We start from the raw sequence: 18,399 nt of genomic DNA on the forward strand, positions 1-18,399 counted from the left end.
GGAACAATTCTCTCTCCATATTTAAAGAATTTTTTTTTTTGTATAAAATAAATCATATAAATATAATTCTAAACGTATAAAAATTTCAGAAAAATTATATATTTATAAAATTTTAATTAAAATTTAATTAAAGATCATAATTTTAAGTTTTTTATTTGCTCTGAGAGACCTGGATTGATCAAAATTCTTTGTTGTCTGGGTTGTCTGGAGAGGTCAAGTCTTATTACCTGGTCGTCTCGTTGTGGGCCTGATCGAACCGATAATGGGTTTGCTAAAAGAGGTCTCGTTAGTACACACAAGGCAAAAAAAAAGCTAAAAACAAAAGAAAGATATATATATATAAACAATTACCACAGAATTTTAAACATAGAGATATCAATCAATTTGAATATTAAGAAAGGGGATGAAGAATGATAATAGATTATATTATTAAACAAAACATGATAAATACTTAATAATAAGTATCAGTTTAAAAAATAAATAAAAGACGTAATCGTTTCCAAAAACTTGGGTGAGCATTACATTTTGATGGTCACTTGGTTGATTTGCCAAGTGTCTGTATAAATACAATAAATAATTTGTGTTTTAATTACGAAGATTACTGGCACGGTTTCAAAAATACCAGAATAAATATCAGTGTTTAAGTCTTGTGTAATTGTCATTCGGACTTTATATTAAATTAGACAACTTGTTAAAGTAACATTATACCCAGAGAAAATACAATAATAAAAAAGGAAAAACGTTTCCTTTTTCTATTAGTATGGTTTAAAACTTAGGTAATTAGATTATAATCAATTTAAAATACGATAGAAAGATGATTTCGGAAAAGCAATGCGTACATTCACGTCTGATTTATTTCAGTCTTTTGCTGTGAATGTACAGGACCCTGGTCTCTTCCAAAGTGCTAAGTATTTATTTGCGATATTTTCCTTAAATATCAGGTTTGAATTGATGTGCTTTGTTTTATCACAAATATATCACTCTTTAAGATGGCCAAATCTGTAGATATAAATTAAAATATTTGTTTGTTTGTTCGTCATATAGATATTAACGAATAAAATGTTTTGAAGTTTTACAAGTGAAAAGCAGAAGAAACATAAAATTACATAGCGGATTTTGTTTACTATTGCACTTATAATTTGACAGTTGCATTGTTACTATATTGATTATATTAACAAATACGGAAAAAGATTTTTCTTACAGTCAGTCAGAAAATATTGAAAATACCAAACTGAATTTAAATTTCTGAAATAGTCGAAAGAATTTCTATAAAAATAATAAAACCTGTCTACCTAGTAACCTATTTATAATCTATTAATATGGTTTTTTGTATTAAAATTCGATACAAATAAAAGCTTTTTATATAGAAATTTTTCTTTCCAGGTTCGTCATTANTTGTTGTCTGGGTTGTCTGGAGAGGTCAAGTCTTATTACCTGGTCGTCTCGTTGTGGGCCTGGCCGAACTGATAATGGGCTTGCTAAAAGAGGTCTTGTTAGTACACACAAGGCAGATAAAGCGAAGAACAAAAGAAAGAAATATATATAAACAATTACCACAGGATTTTAAACGTAGAGATATCAATCAATTTGAATAATAAGAAAGGGGATGAAGAATGACAATAGATTATATTATTAAACAAGGCATGATAAATACCTAATAATAAGTATCATTTTAAAAAATAAATAAAAGACGTAATCGTTTTCAAAAACATCACATTTTGATGGTCACTTGATTGATTTGCCAAGTGTCTTTATAATACAATAAATAATTTCTGTTTGAATTACAAGTATTACTGGTACGGTTTCAAAAATACCAGAATAAATATCAGTGTTTATGTCTTGTGTAATTGTCATTCGAACTTTGTATTAAGTTAGACAACTCGTTAAAGTAAGATTATACCCAGAAAAAATACAATAATAAAAAAAGAAAAACGTTTCCTTTTTCAATTATTATGGTTTAAGACCTAAGGTAATTAGATTATAATCAATTTAAAATACGATAGAAAAATGATTTCGGAAAAGCAATGCGTACATTCACGTCTGATTTATTATAGTCTTTTGCTGTGAATCTACAGGATCCTGGTCACTTCCAAAGTGCTAAGTTTTTATTTGCGATATTATCCTTAAATATCAGGTTTGAATTGATGTGCTTTGTTTTATCACAAATATATCACTCTTTAAGATGGCCAAATCTGTAGATATAAATTAAAATATTTGTTTGTTTGTTCGTCATACGTGCCTAGGCCGTTCGACGAATTGTTACGAAACTCGGCAGTCACATTCGATTACTCTTAACTTAAATCATGATTTACATTACCCCCTAAATGACCGAAAGGATTATTATCTATGGATAAATTTTTTTGTACATTTAACTGCTGATTTTACATGTATCGCCATCTATCGAAATATTAAACAAAATAAGTAAAAAAATGTAATTTTTACAGAAAAAAAAATATAATATTAAAATATATATATTATATTCATTGATCTACTGCGACATGGATACAGTGAAAAATTGATGTGCCATTTCGCCTTGTTTGATTGTTTATTAATTTACAGCAATTCAACACTTGGGCGAATTGCCTAGGGTGATACCTTCAGGGAAGTCTTTTAATAGTAACTTTCTGCTATTCAGGCATTATAGACATGGAGAAAACTTGGAAAACTTCTCATGGGCAGCCTGTCCAGGTGAAGCGTTCACCCACGACCTAACTCCCAGCGTTTATGGAATGGAACCACTTGGCCTATAGGTAGCACATAGCACTTGCTAACGTGGGTTTAGTAGTGTTTATCGTTTGTACATCATACTTCTTCTGTTCGAAATACAGTTCTGCTGGTTAGGTATCTAACATTGTTAGCGGGAAAAAATTTTTTATTGAAATAATGTGACTCGCAGTAAAAATCGAAAGTTGATGTACACTTTTTTAAATTATACCCGATAATTTTTTATAGACGCAATATTTACTAGAACACACGTCCCACATAGTTCATACAATATGCTGCAAAATTTAAACACTGTATTATCACCTAAAACAAATTATTCCAGAATATTTCTTCTTGTGTCGATTCCGGCCGTCTTTGAACCATGTACTGTACAAACAACTAATTATGACTTGCTTTTTCCTCTTCCCTTCCCTTTGTTCTTCTTACTTTCTTCCAATACCTTTTCATTCTCTCGCTCTGCTGTTGTCTTTGCTCCTGGGTGAAGTCTGTTATTTTCCTTTTCCTAAAAACCCTTGAAGTTCTTTATTTTGCTTTTAAACCTTTCCCTGTTCTGGATATCTTCTTCAGATATGCCTATTTCTGCCATGTCTTTTTGAATGTCATTGATCTATTGATTTTTATTCTTTTGGTTGTTGAAATACGTAAATTTAGTTTTGTTCGCCTATCGTTTAGCTCTTAAAACCGACATTTAGCATTTCATTTCACTAATTAAAGCTTATTTTAAAACTATAGTTATTTTATATGCAATTAGTTCATTTCAACTTCATATATAAAATCACAATTAGAATGAAGATCCCTTGTAAGCAACTCACAAAAACATGAATAATATCCAAAAATATTTTTCAGAAGTGACAAAGCTTATAGAGAAAGGAAGAAATTATTGTTGCCTGCCTTTCGCCTGAAAGTATTGCATTCATTTATTCCAATAATCGAGAAGAATGCCAAAAAATTAGTTGAGGTGTTGATGGAAAACGAGAAAGTTTTCATAGTACCTGTTATTAAACTGTGCGGATTTAATATTTTGTATGGTATGTATAATGCATTTTATACCTTATCTACCTTATTTACGATGGATTGATTGTTCATATAAATTATTGACAATAAAATTTATAAAAGCTGATAATTTTTTANTATTAATTTACAGCAATTCAACACTTGGGCGAATTGCCTAGGGTGATACCTTCGGGGAAGTCTTTTAATAGTAACTTTCTGCTATTCAGGCATTACAGACGTGGAGAAAACTTGGAAAACTTCTCATGGGCAGTTTGTCCAGGTGAGGCATGCACCCACGACCTAACTCCTAGCGTTTATGGAATGGAACCACTTGGCCTATAGGTAGCACATAGCACTTGCTAACGTGGGTTTAGTAGTGTTTATCGTTTGTACATCATACTTCTTCTGTTCGAAATACAGTTCTGCTGGTTAGGTATCTAACATTGTTAGCGGGAAAAAAAATTTTTATTGAAATAATGTGACTCGCAGTAAAAATCAGAAGTTGATGTACACTTTTTTAAATTGCACCCTAATGATTTTTCTATAGACGCAATATTTACTAGAACATACGTCCCACATAGGCCATACAATATGTTGAAAAAATTTAAACACTGTATTATCACCTAAAACAAATTATTCCAGAATTTTTCTTTTTGTGTCGATTCCGGCCATCTTTGGACCACGTACAAACAACTAATTATGACTCGCTTTTTTCTCTTCCCTTCCCTTTGTTCTTCTTCCTTTCTTTTCAATAACTCTTCATTCTCTCGCTCTGCTGTTGTCTTTGCTCCTGAGTGAAGAGTCTTCCATGTCTTTATTTTCCTTTTCCTGAAAACCCTTGAAGTTCTTTATTTTGTTTTTAAACCTTTCCCTGTTTTGGATATCTTCTTCAGATATGCCTATTTCTGCCATGTCTTTTTGAGTGTCATTGATCCATTGATTCTTATTCTTTTGGTTGTTGAAATACGAAAAATTAGTTTTGTTAGCTTATTGTTCAGCTCTTAAAACCGACATTTGGCATTTCATTTCATTAATTAAAGTTTTTTTTTAAACTATAATTATTTCATATGCAATTAGTTTACTTTAACTTCATATATAAAATCTCAATTTGGATAAAGATCTTGTGTACGCAACTCACAAAAATATGAATAATATCCAAAAATACTTTTCAGAAGTGACAAAGCTTATAGAGAAAGGAAGAAATTATTGTTGCCCGCCTTTCGCCTAACAACATTGCATTCATTTATTCCAATAATCGAGAAGAATGCCAGAAAATTAGTTGAGGTTTTAATGGAAAACGAGAAAGTTTTTATAGTACCTGTTGTTAAAATGTGCGGATTTAATATTTTGTATGGTAAGTAGAATGTATTTTATACCTTATCTACCTTATTTACGATAGATTGATTGTTCATATAAATTATTGACAATAAAATTTATAGAAGTTGATAATTTTTTAATTATTAAAGAAATAAATATAAATTACATTATAAATATTAAAATTGTTGAAAAATATATTAAATTGTTTATGTTGTTAATTAAATGAAATTTATTTCAGATACAATTCTTGGAGTTAAAGATAGTTCTAGGTTTAGAGAAAAAAGTTTTTACTATGAGAAATTAATAAACGCGTAAGTATTTAATTCCAGATGTTATCTGTTCTGTACAACGATATTAAAACCAGAAAAGAATACAAATCTTTGAATAGGTTATTTTTGATCCATAGATTTTTTGCTTTCACTTTTATAAAACACATTTTATTGCATAAAGTAACTTGACTCGAATATCTGATTTTGTATTTCTACTTTTTGATACGTAATTCTAGTAAGCAATTGTATTTTAACTACGTACATGAAGTAATTATTATTTAAAATAAAATTATTTTCACTGAAAATAATAATGCAACCAATTCATTGAATTGATAGTTAGGTTGTATTGATATAGCCTAATAGGAGATTTGTTCTTTTTTCTCTACTAATGGCAGCCCAATTCTACATTTTCATTGTACACGTAGACATGCATAAGAAAAATCTAAATAGTTGACTATTTTTATCTGTCTATTCGAACGATTAATTTTTCAACACAAGGTAAATTTAAATTCGTTTCATGATGCACCACAACACTCAAACTGATTGAGCCAGAAGTATTTCCATTAAACTCGCGTAGAAACCTTATAGACCTAGTTCATTTCTGCTTGTTTATTGCAAGTTTTAAGAAATACAGTAGAGCGTCGTTTATCCGAATCAATTGGGGACTGGGGTTGTTCGGATAACTTATTTTTCGGATAACCGATTATGTACGAAAAAATATATTAATTTATCCCGTGTTGAAATTTTTCTCCATTGCGTGTCGCTTCGCGTTAAATTTTCGTCGATGTTAAGCATAATGAAACTATTGTATCGTTAAAAATTAATTTTTTATTTTGTACAAACAAAATAAATATATCGAAACATATAGAAACAATAAAAAATTATACTTCAGAAGTTAATTTAGTATCAAAAACGTAAAATATTTGAGTAGTCGAAGACATAGCCAAAGATTACAGACCCACAGCACTGGCGAAAATTTAAATTTGTCGATTGAAATTCCTTCGGATAACCGACGTTTCGGATAATCGACCTTCGGATAAACGACGCTCTACTGTAGTTTTACTATTTCTCGTTTGCACTTCATATTTAGCAAGGTTAACCACACATTTAAGGTGTTCGCTATCTTCTATTTCATCCAATCACTTTTCAGGTCTCTGTAGAATGTGCTTATAATTATTCGGTCAGCCTCTCAGGATGCCACTTTCACAAATCTTGTGCTTTTCTAAATAACCAAGAAGATTCAGTCAACTTCAGTGTATTATTAAATATATTGGAGTACAATTATTATCACTCGGTCTGGTTTCTTTGTTTGTTGCAATGCAACGCTTGGACAACCTGTTGGGGGATGCCTTCCTGGAGGTGTTTTTAAAAATATCTGGTCTCTCTTCAAGCATTACAGATGTGGATGAAAACCCGGAAAACTCCACGTGGCCAGCCCGTCGTACCAGGTGTAAACACACTACTGAATTTTGCCAATAATGCCAACTGTTTATCTAACTCCGTTTTGAGGAAAATACGTAAAGAGATTTCTGTAGCATACCAAACATTTTTATACAGTTAATTTAGATATCCTGCCCATATTGTTTTCAAATTTAGTTTCCACTACATTTTTGTAATGTTTGAGAATTACAGTTTAATAAATGTTCATATTATATGTTCGCAATTGTAAAATATTTAAACATTTCATATTACAATTTCACATTTGAAATGCGACATTTCATGATTTATTTATTCTTTAGAACATTTAAGCCAGTACTTGATAGATCAATTAACCTTCTGATGTCGTTCGACTTCTTATTTTATTTGACATTAAAAGGAAGAGAGTTTAAATCAAACAAGAAAACTTTAAGGATACTAACAAAAGAGGTTTGTAAAAAATTCTCGTTCTCCAACAGAAATTACACACGAATATTTTTCTGAACTTCAGTTCTATTTCTAGATAATTGCTGAAAAAATCAAATTACGTGAAGACGAACGAAACAATATCGAAAATAATGAAAATCCATAATCTCTGTTGGACTTCCTGTTGGATGCTAGGGATAAAAATCCAGAATTGACTATTGAGAGTATCTGTGAAGAGATCGAATTTATTCTTGGCGCTGTAAGTGGAATAATTTTTTTTTATTTGACATTTTGAACTTAAGAATACAATCATCTGGTACGATATTTATTCGTAAATTAACGAATATTTTGCCTTGATTTAAATTACGCGTTATTGAACAGAAACTTAGCAGATTTTTTCTTATTTAATTACATTTTGTTAGCGCAATAGTAAAGTTATTAAAATGCCGATTATAAATCAAAAATTGCTGTTAAAGTACTGGCTATTTTTAATATAGTTCAGTTTATTCACAGGATGCAAAATAAATTCATTTTTTACTAATGGATGAGTTGCATTCATCCTAAAGTCTAGAAAATTTAGCAAACTTTATTCATGACGTATTTAAATAGGACATGATCCGAATGATTCAGATGCTCTTCAGTGTACTTTTTTCTATTATTTTTTTACCATGTCGATGTTTACGGTAATTATGATCTACTCATAATAATACATTCCATACTGAATAATCTTTAAACCCGATAGATATTATTTTTGCCATGCTTATACTAGAGTCATTCTGAATATATTAAAAAGACATTTTCCCAAATAATTTTAACCATAATTGGGCACACAAACGTGGATAAAACGACATTGTTGGAATAACTTTAAAATTACTGACGTCAACTGTTACATGAAACTCTCTGTTTGCCGCATTTATTAGCACATGCGCTCAATAATAACGGTGGTTATTTCACAGGATGCGACAATACGATTTGGTGTTTATAAAATGGTGATCCATTGATAATGTCGAGAGATACAATTTGAAGTCAGGAATCTGTCGACATTATAAATAGACCACCATATTATTTGTTTTATAATTTTATAATTATGCCNTCTACATTTTCATTGTACACGTAGACATGCATAAGAAAAATCTAAATAGTATGAATATTTTTATCTGTCTATTCGAACGATTAATTTTTAACGCGAGGTAAATTCAAATTTGTTTAATGATGCACCACAACACTCAAAATGATTGAGCCAGAAGTATTTTTATTAAACTCGCGTGGAAACCTTATAGATCTAGTTCATTTCTGCTTGTTTATTGAAAGTTCTAAAAAATAGTTTTTACTATTTCTCGTTTGCACTTCATATTTAGCAAGGCTTGCCACACATTTAAGGTGTTCTCTGTCTTTTGTTTCATCCAGTCACTTTTCAGGGCTATGTAGAATGTGCTTATAATTATTCGGTCAGCCTCTCAGGATGCCATTTTCACAAATCTTCTGCTTTTGTAGAAAACCAAGAAGATTCGGTCAACTTCAATGTATTATTAAATATATTGGAGTACAGTTATTATCACTCGGTCTGGTTTGTTTGTTTGTTGCAATGCAACGTTGGACAACCTGTTGGGAGATGCGGTCCTGGAGGTGTTTTTAATTAAGGATATCTGGTCTCTTTTCAAGCATTACAGATGTGGATGAAAACCTGGAAAACTCCATGTGGCCAGCCCGTCGTACGAGGTATAAACACACTACTGTACTTTGCCAATAATGCCAATCATTTATCTAACTTCGTTTCGAGGAAAATACGTGAAGAGATTTATGTTGCATACCAAACATTTTTATACAGTTAATTTAGATATCCTGCCCATATTGTTTACAAATTTATTTTCCACATTCATTTTTGTAATGTTTGAGAATTGCAGTTTAATAAATGTTCATATTATATGTTCGCAATTGTAAAATATTTAAACATTTCATATTACAATTTCGCATTTTAAATGAGACATTTCATGAATTATTTATTTTTTAGAACATTTAAGCCAGTACTTGATAGATCAATTAACTTTCTGATGTCGTTCGACTTTTTATTTTATTTAACATTAAAAGGAAGAGAGTTTAAATCAAACAAGAAAACTTTAAGGATATTAACAAAAGAGGTTTGTAAAAAATTCTCGTTCTCCAACAGAAATTACACATGAATATTTTTCTGAACTTCAGTTCTATTTCTAGATAATTGCTGAAAAAATCAAATTACGTGAAGACGAACGAAACAATATCAAAAATAATGAAAATCCAAAATCTCTGTTGGACTTCCTGTTGGATGCTACGGATAAAAATCCAGAATTGACTATTGAGAGTATCTGTGAAGAGATCGAATTTATTCTTGGCGCTGTAAGTGGAATAATTTTTTTTTATTTGACATTTTGAACTTAAGAATACAATCATCTGGTACGATATTTATTCGTAAATTAACGAATATTTTGCCTTGATTTAAATTACGCGTTATTGAACAGAAACTTAGCAGATTTTTTCTTATTTAATTACATTTTGTTAGCGCAATAGTAAAGTTATTAAAATGCCGATTATAAATCAAAAATAACTGTTAAAGTACTGGCTATTTTTAATATAGTTCAGTTTATTCACAGGATGCAAAATAAATTCATTTTTTACTAATGGATGAGTTGCATTCATACTAAAGTCTAGAAATTTAGCAAACTTTATTCATGACATATTTAAATAGGACATGATCCGAATGATTCAGATGCTCTTCAGTAAGATACTTTCTTCTATTATTTTTTACCATGTCGATGTTTACGGTAATTATGATCTACTCATAATAATACATTCCATACTAAATAATCTTTAAACCCGATAGATATTATTTTCACCATGCTTATACTACAGTCATTCTGAATATATTAAAAAGACATTTTCCCAAATAATTTTAACCATAATTGGGCACACAAACGTGGATAAAACGACATTGTTGGAATAACTTTAAAATTACTGACGTCAACTGTCACATGAAACTCTCTGTTTGCCTCATTTATTAGCACATGCGCTCAATAATAAAGGTGGTTATTTCACAGGATGCGACAATACGATTTTGTGTTTATAAAATGGTGATCCATTGATAATGTCGAGAGATACAATTTGAAGTCAGGAATCTGTCGACATTATAAATAGACCACCATATTATTTGTTTTATAATTTTAAAATTATGCCGTATTAACACGAGTTTATAGTACCTTTTGTGTTGAAATTATGCAAAGAATCGTCTCTCTGAAGTTTTTTTATATATCCACAATAAAGACACATACATATAATGCGAACAAGTGAAGATAACATACTTTGTGTAAATATTTCACTATTTTCTTGTTCGAAATTGTTATCTATGTAGTCATTAGCGCTAGCAATGAGCAGTTATTAATCTGTACGCACTAATTTTTATTACACGTAAAAATTTATAAAAAAAATGTATTTATAATGTTTTTCTAATATTAGGCATACGAAACAACTGCACTAACCGTCTGCTGGTCATTATACTTATTAAGTCAACACGAAGACTTTCAAAGAAAAGTTCAGGAAGAGTTGGACGCCATATTTGAAAATGACATCGATCGATTTATTACAAATGAAGATTTACACGAGATGAAGTATTTGGAATGTGTAATAAAGGTGGCAATTTTTAGCGATATTTATGACTAATTTTATATAATATATGGGTAATTATCATAATATTTATAATGCATTTATAATTTTCATATTTTTAGTGGTAAAATAATTTTTATATACTAACAAATATGAGACAATCTCACACGTTATTCATGTTGTTAAAATGATTAATTTTGTGGATTTTATTATATTTTTGGCATTTTCTGACTGTAACAACTTTGATGTGGTTTTAATATTGAATTACACAGCATAAAGTCTCTAAACTAGACAGTCCAAAGAAAAAGCATAAAGAATTTTACTTTCTTGATAAATTTTAGTTTCCAGAGTGGTGTTAACTCCTGAAAATTAACGTTAAATACACTTTTATACTAATAAACAAACAATGTCTGTATAACATTTGTTGAGAAAAGTTAGGTACAGTACATTATTGCGCTTTACCGTACATTTTACTCAAAATCTAAACAGTTTTAATCACGAAATATGATAATTAGGAACAATTAATTTTTAAATTATAGCTTATTTGATAATTGTGCTTGGCAAACACGAATATTCTATTAAAATTTACATTAAAATTTTCTAAAAGCGAGAAAAACGTTTATAAAATTTACATTAAAATTTTCTAAAAGCGAGAAAAACGTTTATAAAATTTACATTAAAATTTTCTAAAAGCGAGAAAAACGTTTATAAAATTATAATCAAAATAGTTGTCAGGCTTAATATAAGACACTATTAGTTAAATATCGGTTGATTTTTCAGTGTCCAATAGTAAAATCAGGACAAATCGTGATTGGAGTGTAATTTCAACCTCAGAATTTAAGTCCTTTTTACACCGACAATCATTCCTTTACTGGGACTTTCAGGTCCTTTGCACTTATATTCTACTTGATAGGTAATTTATAAAAAGAAAGAATTTAAACGTTAATAACGAGTAAACTGTTATATAATTAAGTTCGACGACACTCGATTTAAGACACATAATTCTCTTTTATATTACCATTTGCTCAACATTTAATCAAATAAATTTAATAGTCTTAATTTCTGTTATACGAAAGTTACGATTTCAAATTTTCGCTATTAATCTTCAGCTTATTTTAAGATATTAAACGAAATAAATTTCAACACACACAAACACAAGAATACACATTCACAAAACTGTCGTTTATATATTTGGGTTCGTGTAGATGTGCAAAGCAATCGATGAGCCAAATTTGACACGAAACTGAAACTCTCTAATTGTCAAGAACGTAACAGAGTAAGCAAAAGTTTATTAAACAAGTTGCGAAATGTTTACCTTTATTAGTAATTATAGATGTCTTGTATTTTCGTTACTTTTTTCGGATGTCTTCCAAGACATCTTGCCTATTTTACAAATAATTATAAACTCGTATAACTGTTAAATTATAATTTCGCTTAATTTAACTTTATCAGAGAAATGTGTATTTTAATGTGCTCGAATAATGAAATTTATATTAACTTTTTGTAGGAGACTATGAGGCTTTACCCAACTGTTCCTGTGTTTTCTAGGAAAATCAAAAAATCTATAAGATTGGGTAAGGATAATTATTCTTGAATACATGCGAATTTGTTTTATTTAAATTTTTTCTTATAACAAAACTTTTCAACACACGAACACATGAGTGAAAAATACTATATATGTGTAATGAAATCACAGTGTTTTACTAATAAATATTAGTAATTGAATAAATATAAAAATACGCGAAATATCATACGGGCGTGTAAATCTATTTATTGGGAACAGAAATCGTTTATGCATCTGTATTTCTTCTTGATTCCTGATTAGTTTTGGGGTATTCGAGTAGTGCTTTTATGTATCTGTTTTGTATCTGTTATCAGTGTAATTTGTTTCGAATTGTTGAATTTGTTTAAATTTTATTTTTGCATATTTTTCGAATTTGAAACTTTAAATTTTGAAATTAATAACACGTAGTATCTACAAAAGTAACAATACATAAGAGTATATTCATTACCTTTGTCAAGTCCACGTTACTTTCGTTATGTCTATATATTAAAATGCTACAAAGAAGTCATAAAACTCTACAGTGAGAACATCGAGCAGATGTTCTCACTGTAGAGTTTTATGACTTCTTAGAGTTTTATGAACATTCGGTGCTCGCACTTCTAAAAATATATGTTGACCACAAATTTTTGGTTAACTGACATTTCTTCTATTCTGTGATCAAATATCGTAAATAAGCTGATAATAAAGCATTGGCATTAGTGATTAAAAGTTTCGAAAAATTTAGAACTTAGAAAACAATAGATTGTTCTCAAGATTATAAGAAGTACCTTAAAACGTAGCATTACATGATTTTACTGTAACAAATATTAATATTTCAATTTTTATCTTTTCAGGAGATAAAGAATTTTCGAAAGACTGGATATTCGTTGTTTCAATTTTTAATCTTCATCGCAATCCAAATATCTTCAAAAATCCAAATGTTTTCGATCCTGACAGATTTCTTCCCGAAAACTTATCCAAACGCCCACCTTACGCTTACATCCCATTTTCGGCAGGACCCAGGATGTGTCTGGGTGAGAAACTTTAGCATAATAAAAGATAAATAAAAAGTTTAATAAGATTGTAGTTTAATTAACGCATACGATTATTTCTTACAGGGAATCGCTCGGCCATGATTAAAATTAAACTGATTCTGGCAACTATCTTAAGAAAGATGAAGATAGGATGCGTGGAAAAATCGACCCAACTTAAGTTTCGAATTAGTCTTAATCCTAGTCGATCACTCCAACTCGAATTTAAATCGAGAAAACCGTAGATTTTTTTAAATTTAATACTAATGTAAACGTTATAATCGATTGTTATGCTTTAAATCATTTTAATATTTTGCATATGGTTTCAAATAGGAATGCTTTTGCTTTCTACAAAGAGTTGTGTAATAAATCGCAACACTACTAATAAGTATATTTTCACTTGAACTACGTGCTGATTGTTTTTGTATTCGTGAAAAATTAATAGGTGCAGTAATATTCTCACTTATTGAATGCATAATGTTTTATTATATTTAATATTAATATAACACTGAATAATATAATCATGCATGAGAGATAGCATGCTCGTCTGCTCTAAAAACACAGTATATCACTTGGCTTAATTAATCTTGACAATTTTTTATGTAAAATAATAGCGCAAAAAGTAGAATAAATACGAATTTTAAAACTGAGCTTATTTAATAATTTTACACAAAAGTACTTTTCCAATTAATCATAAATTACATTGTATGTGGCGAAGAGTGCACTATAATAAGTTTTGTATTATTAGTTACTACAAATAGTAAACTGCTTAATTTAAAAGTACTCACGAGTTTTATATAAAATTGTAAATGTACATTAAGAGCAAACTCTTGTTATGTCTGACCATTATCGAGATATGACACACGATCCTGTTTTACTGCTTCATCATGTTTACATTAAACCACAAATTCTTAATAGCATCATTCTACCATCTACAATAGCTACAATGCTAATTTTCTTCTCTTACTTATAAGTCTATCTTGAGATATTAAAAGATATGAATGCCAAAACTCACAGTCATATCGACAGAATTTTTTCCATATTTATTTATTGTTGATATTATTGGGTTCATGGAAATGTGCAAGAAACTCGGAGAGTCAAATTTGACACGATTCCAATACTTTTAATTGTTACGGGCATAACCAAAACAGTAAAAGTATGTTAATAAATTTTTACTCGTTATTATTAATTATGGATTTTTTGTACATTTGTTCCTGTTTTCGCATGTCTTCCAAACATCCAGCCTATCACATGAAAAATGATTGGGTTCCAATTTGAAAAACATTGCAGAGGTAAAAATTCTTCCTGTCGTCAGTAGTATGCATTTGATACATTTGGGGTATAAAAATTAATTATTATTAATTAGTATATAAATTTAATATAAAAATTTTTTTCTGAATTATATCGAAATAAAGACCGATACAGTATATATTATATTTAATTTGTATAAGAATTTAATATAAATTAATAACAGAAAACGGAATTTAATAATACAAAACGATACCACAACTTTTAAAAATTCGACGAGTTTAAATAAAAAACGATATGTTCTTAAAGAAAAATATGATGGCTCTTAGTTTTTAACAAAGATGTGATTGGTTAGTATTTTATATAAGTTACTTTTTTAAAAAGAATTAGTTTTATATTTAAGCTGCAATCATGGGGATGTACGGATTTCTAGTTACTGTTGTCTGTCTCTCTGTGTTAATAGTGAGAAAGCAGTTAGATAGCTAAAATAAGAAACAATAAGTGTGAAGTGTAGTGGCAGGAAGCCCCAATCTAAACATATAAAATTGCTTGTCCTGACTGACTGACTGATTAACTGCACATTGAGTCAGTGACTGACTGACTGACTGACTGAGTCACTGATTCATCATCACCCAGAGCAAAACTCTGAATCTAAAAAGGTGAATTTTGGTACACAATTAGGCTACGTCATGGAAACTCTTACTAAGAAGGGATTTTTCGAAATTTTCCAGTGGGAAGAGAAAGAGAGCATAAGGCTTAACCAGAAAAATGGCTTGTACTGTACTGTTTTAAATGCGAATTATTTTAACTACGTTTAGTCTTCATTAAGTACTTAGGAGTATTAAATTGATAACATTTCAGACATTGTTATAAATATTTTTATCTGTTTCGATTTTTAAAATGTTCTAACTGGTATAAATTCGAATTTGCTATTGCACACTGGTTCGATTGCAGAACGATTGTAAACGTTCCAGAAAATTGATCAAATTAAAAATAGTTTGTTTGATTCTCAACATTCTCAGCGGTAGGTGTTATATAACAATTACTATAATTGTTAAAATGCTGAATATAAATGGGGTTTGCTTGCAAAACCTCCGTGGTGAAGTCGCGGGTACCAGCTACATAACTATATAATAACTTCCGATGTGAACTGGAAGTCATGTTACGTTAATTAAAAATTTCCGTTGAAAAGTTCCAGCACGACTCTATTATTAAAGCAAAACTATGATTTACAATGGCAAGCCTTTACTAATTTCAGGTGAGAAGCGTATATTTTAACTTCAATAAAGTCCAGCATTGTGACATTACAATTAATAATTGCTAGTTAAATCTATATTGCTTATAAATTAAAATTTTGCTTAATGTAACACAAATAAAAAATGTACATATTAATATTTAGTGCATGGATTAGAAATAAATAAATCTATATATATTTTTTCTAGGAGATCATAAGGCTTTATCCACCTGCTCCTGAGATTTCAAAGAAAATCAAAAACTCTGTAAGATTTGGTGAGGAAAACAATTTCTGATTGTATATGCGTTGTTATTATTCACATTCTTTCCAATATGAAAAAACATTTTACAAAAAAACACGTTAAATTACAAAGAAAACACTTATGAACACGGTCACACAGATAAAATACTATTACAGTCTTTCACTAATAACGGCTAGTGATAAACTAAATTAAAAATATGAAGAACATAACATAGGTTCACATCTGTTACATTGCTCGGATTTATGTAAAGTCAGTTTTCTAATAATAACGAATGTTTATGCTTTTGATTCTTATCTACTACCCGCTTTTTATGTGTTTTTGTGTACAATTTGTGTCTCTGTTATTTACCAGTTCTGTCTGTGTTTTATTTGAAAATCTTTATAAGGTTATAATTTTTGTCTTTTTATACTCCACTGATACAAAATTTAAAATGGACTTTTCAAATTGGAATTCCTTTTTGTTCAAACGTTGAACAAAAAGGAATGAATTCATATAGAGCATTGGTCACTAAATTTTCTTTCTCAGCAGGCAAGGAAACTGAGACAATGACGAGCACGGGCTACATAACCATTTTCTTCAATACAGTACAGTGAATACACAAAAAATAAAAATTCTATTATTGTCAAAGCCGAAAATCAGATTTGATCACTTCTGACATTTTTACTTACACTTATTTATTTTTTCACCTAGAAAGTGTCTTTACAAACTATGATATTTCTATACAAATAATTACATTTTACTTTACTTCATTTGTGGTACAGTGCGGTGTTGGGCCACATAAACTGTATTTATGGCTGTAGTGAGTATTTACATTTTGTCTGAACTTCACATCTGTAATAATGTATATCTTAATGATTCATTTCCAACAAATCAACTTTCTTCCCTTTTTGATCGAATGTTTAGGAGGAAATGTTAAGGCATTGGCATTCGTAATTAATAGTTTCACAATATCTGTATCGTAGAAAACAATAGATTAATTTTAGGATCGAGAGTAGAAGCGTGATATTTAACGTCATTAGTTTATACCGTATCGACAATAAAATTTTGATTGTTATTTTTTAAGGAAATAAAGAATTTTTTAAGGACTGGATATACGTTTTTTTCTATTTTACATCATTATCGCAATCCAAATGTTTTCAAAAATCCAAATGTTTTTGATCCTGAGAGATTTCTTTACGAGAATTCTTTGAAATTCCCACCTTACTCTTATATTCCGTTTTCAGCAGGTCCCAGGATGTGTCTGGGTGAGAAACGTCAGCACAATATAAGAAAAACAGTAAAATGTACATGTCCGTAGTGTCATTAACAGATACGATTATTTCTTACAGAGTATCGTTGGACCATGAAAGAAATTAAACTGATTTTGGAAACCATCTTAAGAAAATCGAACGGACAATACGTAGAAAAAAGACTCCACGTATTTTCAGACTTATTCTTATTCCTAACCGTTCGCTCGAACTTAAAATTAAACCAAGAAAAAAATAAATATTTCTTACGTTCAATGTTTCCGCATACGTTCTCATAAATTGTTACGGTTTAAAATATTTTAATATGTGTCATTTTGTTCCTAATTGCAGTTCTTTTGCTTTCTTTATACCATGTTGTAATAAATCGAAATGAAATGAATAAATAAAATTAAATTTAAACCACGGATTTTCTCGTATTTCTCAGAAAGGAAACTTAGATGATGAATTTTCAATCATTTTATTTAGAATTATTTTTTTAATTATTCTATTTTCGTACACACAATTTTAAAATTAAGCTGAAACATATTTTCATTGTATTTATCAAATTACTCTACTGAGAAAACAAAATCACTGTATTTTTTATTTATTTTGTTCGAAATTTGTTCAAATCCATAACACACTTTATTAAAACCAGAAAAGTGTAAATTTTTATAATATTTATTAATTCAATTTAGGAACTACATTTAAGAAATTATGTAAAAATCTATCAATAGATATTGCTGAATATATTTCTTGTAATCATGTAGACGTAATGGCCGGTGAAAGTAACAAATTTAGTAAAATATATTTTCAGAAATATTTATACAGTAGAGGCTGGTTAATCCGACCCCCGATTAACCGACACCTCGGTTAACCGACCGTCCTAGTCGGCAAATTTCAAATGTTTGCTAGTGATGTGGCGCTACAATATTTGGCTATGTCTTGGCTACTTTAATATTATTTTTACGTGTTTTAGCTGGCAACACTCATTCGACCATGAAAGGGAGCCAGTATTTAAACGAGGCTTAATTTTCTAATTTTTAACGATACAATAGCGACGATTATTATTTTAAAAAA

The 18,399-nt window shown here is 29.5% G+C and overlaps 1 protein-coding gene across 1 annotated transcript in view; it reads left to right on the forward strand.

Annotated features, from left to right (window-relative positions):
- LOC111627907 (cytochrome P450 4C1-like) overlaps positions 1-13,597 on the forward strand; it is a 35,312-nt gene extending 21,715 nt beyond the window's left edge. The window contains exons 8-17 of the mRNA XM_023371588.1: positions 4,890-5,071; positions 5,273-5,345; positions 7,043-7,169; positions 7,568-7,620; positions 9,157-9,283; positions 9,357-9,518; positions 10,632-10,805; positions 12,286-12,352; positions 13,176-13,355; positions 13,440-13,597. Of these exons, the coding sequence (XP_023227356.1) occupies positions 4,890-5,071; positions 5,273-5,345; positions 7,043-7,169; positions 7,568-7,620; positions 9,157-9,283; positions 9,357-9,518; positions 10,632-10,805; positions 12,286-12,352; positions 13,176-13,355; positions 13,440-13,597 (1,303 nt within the window). The remainder of the gene's footprint in view (positions 1-4,889; positions 5,072-5,272; positions 5,346-7,042; positions 7,170-7,567; positions 7,621-9,156; positions 9,284-9,356; positions 9,519-10,631; positions 10,806-12,285; positions 12,353-13,175; positions 13,356-13,439) is intronic.
- The last annotated feature ends 4,802 nt before the right edge of the window (positions 13,598-18,399 follow it).

This window comes from Centruroides sculpturatus, unplaced genomic scaffold, assembly GCF_000671375.1.
Source record: "Centruroides sculpturatus isolate CEXI.00-Female unplaced genomic scaffold, Cexi_2.0 scaffold481, whole genome shotgun sequence".
NCBI lineage: Eukaryota > Metazoa > Arthropoda > Arachnida > Scorpiones > Buthidae > Centruroides > Centruroides sculpturatus.